Raw genomic sequence first — 7,500 nt, forward strand, 5'->3', positions numbered from 1 at the left:
GCACGTAGCATCCAAACGAGGCAACAGTAACATGGTGCGCCTACTAGTGGAGAGAGGGGCTAAGATAGACGCACGGACCAAGGTATACAGTGTACATTACACACACGCATGCACACACGCACACACACACACACACGCGCGCGCACACACACATGCTAATGCTTTATTTGGACTGAATTATAACATGGTATAACATGCTATTTAAATATTAAAAGAGGCAGACATAACACAAATAGGGCTGCCACAAACGATTATTTTCATAATCGATTAATCTGTCGATTATTTTCTCGATTAATCGATTAGTTGTTTGGCCTATAAAATGTCAGAAAAAGACGATCAGTGTTTCCCAAAGTCCAAGATGACGACCTCAAAATTTTAAAGTCTTGTTTTGTCCACAACTCAAAGATAATATCAGTTTACTGTCATAGAAGAGTAAAGAAACCAGAAAATATTCACATTTAAGAAGCTGGAATCAGAGAATTTAGACCTTTTCTCTTAGAATTGTACTCAAAACGATGAATCGATTATCAAAATAGTTGTTGATTAATTTTCTGTCGATCGACTAATGGATTAATCGTGGCAGTTCTAAACACAAATAGAGACCATGAGGTTTTCACATGACAGCATGGATATGGACAAGCTTGACTGCTTTGTCCCTTACCCCTGCAGTGAGGGCTGCAGTGCGTTGCTCAAGGGCACTTTGTCAGTGATGCTGTGTGCAGCTTATTATGTACATGTAATACTGTGCAACAGTCAACAGCTCCCAGCTGAAACACCCTCAACAACCTTTTGGTTATCAGTCTAATGTCTTATGTAGTCCAGCTAATCTGCGGCGGTTCTGACTAGCCGTGTGTCTGTGTCTCCAGGACGGTCTGACTCCTCTCCACTGTGGAGCCAGGAGTGGCCATGAGCAGGTGGTGGAGATGCTGCTGGACCGAGGAGCTCCCATTCTGTCAAAGACCAAGGTACATCTCACCTCCACCCTGTGTGTCTGCTGTGTTTTGTCTGTGTGTCCTTCTCCCACTTAGGGCCTGTGTCCACCTAGCGTCTTTTTCCGACCGTTAAACGCTGGAAGTACGCTGAGAAGCGCTGATCTCAGCGCACAATTAACATCTGAAACTAACGTTGGTTCAGTGCGGTAGTAGCTTGATAGCTGACAGCTAACATTAGCAAACAACACACATACAGTGATTTAGCTCAACACTCACCAGAAATATTAAGTGTTTAGCCAATCTGCTCCCACAATTGAGCCTTTCTGTCTCTGTTGCGATAGTTTCTTCATATGATTAGTTGCCAGAAAAGGAGCAACCGACACGAAAAGTTAAAATATTTTCAGCTGGAAGGGCTGGGAAAATAGACGCTGGGCACTGCGCACTTTCTCTAGATGTCCGTGTGCGCCCGCATACGCTCTCCCCCCATTGGAAACAACTGAAAATAGACACCGGAGCTGATGAAAAGACGCTAGGTGGACACAGGCCCTCACTCTCCTCTCTCTCTGTCTGTGTGTGTGTCCATTCTGTCTCTCTTCCTTGCTCTCTTACCGCCCCCCTCTTTCTCAACACTACACAACTACACTTACCCTATTGTCCAGCTGCTTCTCCTTACAAATTGGTCTGTCTCTGTCTCTCACACACTGTTGGTTGTTGCAATAATCTTCTTGACCTTGGCTTTATGGCACTCACTCTCTCTCTCTCTCTCCCTCACTCACTCTCTCTCTCTCTCTCTCTCCCTCACTCTCTCTCTCTCTCTCTCTCCCTCACTCTCTCTCTCTCTCTCCCTCCCTCCCTCTTTTTCAGAACGGTCTGTCCCCCCTCCACATGGCAACGCAGGGTGACCACCTCAACTGTGTCCAGCTGCTGCTGCACCACGAGGTGCCGGTGGACGACGTGACCAACGACTACCTGACGGCGCTGCACGTAGCCGCCCACTGCGGACACTACAAGGTGGCAAAGGTCATCGTGGACAAGAAGGCCAACCCCAACGCCAAGGCACTGGTGAGGGAGGAACAGGGCTGGGAGGAGAGGGAGAGGGAGAGCGAGCTCTTCTGAAGCTTCAGGAGGACGTTGAATCATCCGTCATCCCTTGTGGGGGGGGTATGAAAGGGAATGGGAGGGAGAGGAAGCATGGAAGAGTAGTTCTTCTGCATCAAGGTGACCCACATCATAGGCGAGAGCGCTTTCAATCAACCGATCACTTACTTGATCTGAAGGATAATAGGAGACACAGGGTTCCTACGCAGGTCTGGAAAGTCTAAAAGTATTAAAAATGAATTTGATCATTTACAGGTCTTCAATAGTTTGGGAATTTGAAAAGAAAATGCCAGGAAAAGTATGGAGAATGTTGTAATTCAGGTCCGGTCAGGTTTTCTGTCACCTATTTTTTCCATATAGATGATGGACATTATTTTGTGCAACCATTTTTGAAAACTAGGTGAAGAAGAAGATCTCATTCTAATAGGATAATTCTTTTGGCAACCACCATTCCCAGCATCAATACTTTTTGCTCATTCTTGGAAAAAGTCAAGGTGGAATCTGAACAGCCAAATATAACCAGGTTTTGTTCTGGCTCGATGAGCGTTTTATAAACTTTAAGAAAAAAATAATATCTTGAACCAAACTGTGCAGCACATGACAAGACCAAAAGAGACGTGAAAGAGTTCCCCTTTCCACGTTACATCGATCACACACAGGAGACCTAGTAGGGTCAAATCTGAGTAGATGAACTTTAGAATAGTGAAGTCTATTGTAGTGTGTGGTCTGTTGTAGACCCACTTTGAGTCCATGTGAAGAAGAATGCTCAGATAGAGGGCTGTTCTTACTAGCCAGCCGCTGTCAGCATGCATTATATCAAATACCCACCAAAATCCATCCAGTCAAGAACACAGGGTGTGAGAAAATATGGAATTTTAAAATGGAAAAAATGTAGGAACCCCGCCAATCATCTCATTCTGATATGTGTCACGGTGAAGAACAATGTTCATCTATAGCTTGATATACAGTATGACCCTAGTGAGCAGGGGTGAGATCTATCTGCCTAAATCATATTGAACCCCAGACTAAATCTTCAAAACAAATCAATGTCTGGAAAAAGTCTTTTTGACTTTTTGAATTGAAAATGTGTAGGAACCCTGGGGACAGGAAAGAGTTAGGGTCGAGGTGGCAGAGGGAGAGGGAGAGGGAGGGCGCAGAAAGGTAACAGCTGATGAGAGGGCCCACTAGCTCAACAGCAAAGCATCGGTTAAAGAGGGAAAGAGATGGCAAAGTTGAGTTGCTTTTTTCAGTATAAAGTACAGTAATATACCGTCTATTATAGCAGAGAAAGTTAGTCGCTCAGCTCTGAATGAAACCTACTGCAGGGTTGCTCGCCATTGTGACAGTGGAATGTTTAAGTGTGGTGCAGGTTAAAAAAAATCTGAATTGACATTTTGGGCTCATGATTACAGTGAACATACTCCAAAAAGACAAACATCCCCCACAGGCCCCCAGGGTATAAATATGGAGGAAAAGGTGGCATTTTATAAATGGGCGTGTGACATAACAACAGGAGTGACATCACAAGAGGATAATGTTCTGCTGGGGCTGACACAGGGATGCAAAGTCATGGAGAGTGAAAACAGGTGACAGATACCAGGGCAGACATAAAACCACTCAGAAATCCTCATATTTTTGGGCTGAAAAATGTGACTGTCACCTAAAGGTGACTATTTTGCATCCCTGTGACATCACAAAAGGTAGTTCCATGAAATGGACCAGTGCCCCCTGCTGGTTACAAAAATTAACGCAGCTATGTGTGATTGAAAAAAAGTTTTTTTCCCCGAAATCCCATTGCTATATACCCCTTCCACATATTAATGCAATGTGGTCTCCAACCTGCACCATGCCCTTTAACTTACCTTTAGTTTGTTTGAGACATACAGATAGATAAAGAAACTTAACTTACCTTTAGTTTGTTTGAGACATACAGATAGATAAAGAAACTTAACTTACCTTTAGTTTGTTTGAGACATACAGATAGATAAAGAAACTTAACTTACCTTTAGTTTGTTTGAGACATACAGATAGATAAAGAAACTTAACTTACCTTTAGTTTGTTTGAGACATACAGATAGATAAAGAAACTGAACTTACCTTTAGTTTGTTTGAGACGTACAGATAGATAAAGAAACTGAACTTACCTTTAGTTTGTTTGAGACATACAGATAGATAAAGAAACTTAACTTACCTTTAGTTTGTTTGAGACATACAGATAGATACAGAAACTGAACTTACCTTTAGTTTGTTTGAGACGTACAGATAGATAAATAAACTGAACTTACCTTTAGTTTGTTTGAGACATACAGATAGATAAAGAAACTGAACTTACCTTTAGTTTGTTTGAGACATACAGATAGATAAAGAAACTTAACTTACCTTTAGTTTGTTTGAGACGTACAGATAGATAAAGAAACTTAACTTACCTTTAGTTTGTTTGAGATGTACAGATAGATAAATAAACTTAACTTACCTTTAGTTTGTTTGAGACGCCCAGATAGATAAATAAACGTAACTTACCTTTAGTTTGTTTGAGACATACAGATAGATAAAGAAACTTAATTTACCTTTAGTTTGTTTGTGACATACAGATAGATAAAGAAGCTTAACTTACCTTTAGTTTGTTTGAGACATACAGATAGATAAAGAAGCTTAACTTACTTTTAGTTTGTTTGAGACATACAGATAGATAAAGAAACTGAACTTACCTTTAGTTTGTTTGAGACATACAGATAGATAAAGAAGCTTAACTTACCTTTAGTTTGTTTGAGACATACAGATAGATAAAGAAGCTGAACTTACCTTTAGTTTGTTTGAGACATACAGATAGATAAAGAAACTTAACTTACCTTTAGTTTGTTTGAGACATACAGATAGATAAAGAAACTGAACTTACCTTTAGTTTGTTTGAGACATACAGATAGATAAAGAAACTTAACTTACCTTTAGTTTGTTTGAGACGTACAGATAGATAAAGAAACTGAACTTACCTTTAGTTTGTTTGAGGCATACAGATAGATAAAGACACTGAACTTACCTTTAGTTTGTTTGAGACATACAGATAGATAAAGAAACTGAACTTACCTTTAGTTTGTTCGAGACATACAGATAGATAAAGAAACTGAACTTACCTTTAGTTTGTTCGAGACATACAGATAGATAAAGAAACTGAACTTACCTTTAGTTTGTTCGAGACATACAGATAGATAAAGAAACTGAACTTACCTTTAGTTTGTTCGAGACATACAGATAGATAAAGAAACTTAACTTACCTTTAGTTTGTTCGAGACATACAGATAGATAAAGAAACTGAACTTACCTTTAGTTTGTTCGAGACATACAGATAGATAAAGAAACTTAACTTACCTTTAGTTTGTTCGAGACATACAGATAGGTAAAGAAATCAGTGATGTAGACGGAGGAAAGAAGGCACACAACGCACACTAGGAGAGATTAAAGGAGAGATGGGAGGCGGGCTGTGAAGGAAGACTAGAACGAAGGAGACAGGCAAGGAGACAAAAGAGACTTTTTTGACGCAGCCTCTGTCTTGGCGTCAGACAGACAGCCGTATCTGTTCTCTAACGGGAGCAGTCTGGGTGTGGTTAGAGCAGTGGGACTTTAAAGAGAGAGAGAGAACGAGAGAGAGAGAACGAGAGGGAGAGAAAGAAAAAAGGAGAGAGGGGAAAAAGAGGGGGAGGACATGGAGAGGAAAATGAAGTCATAGGACGGAGCCAGAAACCTCAAAGCCGAGGGAGGAGGCTGTGTGTGTGTGTGTGTGTGTGTGTGTGTGTGTGTGTGTGTGTGTGTGTGTGTGTGTGTGTGTGTGTGTGTGTGTGTGTGTGTGTGTGAGAGAGAGAGAGAGAGAGAGAATGAGTTGCAGAGAAAAGTATACTCTTTTTCTTTTTTACAGCTCGTAGCTGAGTCGACTCTTCTCCACACATGCTTGTCTGGTTTGTAGGCAGAAGGGCTGAAAGAGAGAACCAAAGAAAGAAAGAAAGAAAGGAAAAACAAAGAAGGAAAGAACGATCCCCCATTGTACTGTATTTTCCATCCAGAGTTCCACATTCTCATCAAGACCCTCTAAGCCACAGAGAGAGAGTTTTTGGACCATCTAAGCCACACAGAGAGAGAGTTTTTGGACCCTCTAAGCACACAGAGAGAGTTTTTAGACCCTCTAAGCAGAGTTTTTGGACCCTCTAAGTCACACAGAGAGAGTTTTTGGACCCCTAAGCCACACAGAGAGAGTTTAGGAGGAAAGCAGAGTTTTTGGACCCTCTAAGTCACACAGAGACAGAGTTTTTAGACCCTTACTTTTTGTGAACATGTATATTTGTGTGTTTTAGAATGGCTTCACTCCCCTGCACATTGCCTGCAAGAAGAACAGAGTCAAGGTGATGGAGCTACTTCTGAAGCATGGAGCGTCCATACAGGCAGTCACTGAGGTAGGCGTGTGTGTGTGTGTGTGTGTGTGTGTGTGTGTGTGTGTGTGTGTGTGTGTGTGTGTGTGTGCGTGTGTGTGTGTGTGTGTGTGTGTGTGTCTCAGTGTGTGGGTGAGTGTGTGTCTTGGCAGTACCATGCTATCAGTTGTTTTTTTAATGAGTTTTTGCTGTGGCAAAGGCGGGGGGTGAAATATTCTGGTTTTGCACTCTGTGAACTTCCCAGAGCATCCAAATTGAAATGAACTGAGCGAGGCAGACAAAGCCCTGTTTTGCCTTGATTCTTCTGCCAATTAATACATAATAATAATAATAATTATTATTATTATTATTATTATTATTATTATTATTATTATTATTATTATTATTGATTCTTCTGCCACTTAAAACCTTCTTCTCAGCGGGACAGGAGATTATGTATAAATGTTTTGCTCAGAAAGCTTAAGAGAGAATATTAATTCAGTTATCTAAATTTGTCGGCTCTAATAGAGCACCGCAGGGATGACGTATTCTTTTTAGGCTTAACCAGAAATCGCCGCCACTTTGGTTCCTCAGTGGGAAAAGTCTATGGGGTTTTAGAATGGGGATTTCACTTAAATGCATCCAATAAGGTCTCTGGTTAACAAAGGTTTATGGGAGCGCGAATTTGGGTTCTGCAGGATAATCTTCACAAACGTTAATCACTTTTATGCCTTTTGAAACGTTTTCTAAAAATTGCGTAAAAAAAACGCATTGACATTCCAAAAATCATAAAAGTTATTCACGTTTGTGAAGATTATCCTGCTGAACCCAAATTCACGCTCCTATAAACTTTTGTTAACCACAGAGCTTATGTTATGCATTTAAGTGAAATCCCCATTCTAAAACCCCATTCACTTTCCCCCTGACGAACCCGGAAGTATACTTCCGGACTCATTCCTGCTGTAATCTATTTGCCTTTGGTACAGATTGCTCTAGGTAGGATGAGGAATCTGTTATTGGCCAGTTCAGCTAAGGTCATTCTTTATTTTTCCACAAATACCACCAAATACAGA

The 7,500-nt window shown here is 41.0% G+C and overlaps 1 protein-coding gene across 1 annotated transcript in view; it reads left to right on the forward strand.

The window, feature by feature from the left end:
* The window catches only part of LOC310775455 (ankyrin-3-like), a gene marked incomplete at its 5' end in the record, with an annotated part of 180,317 nt that overhangs the window by 87,624 nt on the left and 85,193 nt on the right, over positions 1-7,500 (forward strand). The window contains 4 exons of the mRNA XM_083635605.1: positions 1-82; positions 867-965; positions 1,797-1,994; positions 6,374-6,472. The exon at positions 1-82 is cut by the window's left edge and continues 17 nt beyond it. Coding sequence (XP_083491731.1) covers positions 1-82; positions 867-965; positions 1,797-1,994; positions 6,374-6,472 — 478 coding nt within the window. The remainder of the gene's footprint in view (positions 83-866; positions 966-1,796; positions 1,995-6,373; positions 6,473-7,500) is intronic.

Source organism: Poromitra crassiceps, assembly GCF_964638095.1.
Source record: "Poromitra crassiceps genome assembly, chromosome: 4".
NCBI classification, from domain to species: Eukaryota; Metazoa; Chordata; class Actinopteri; order Beryciformes; family Melamphaidae; genus Poromitra; species Poromitra crassiceps.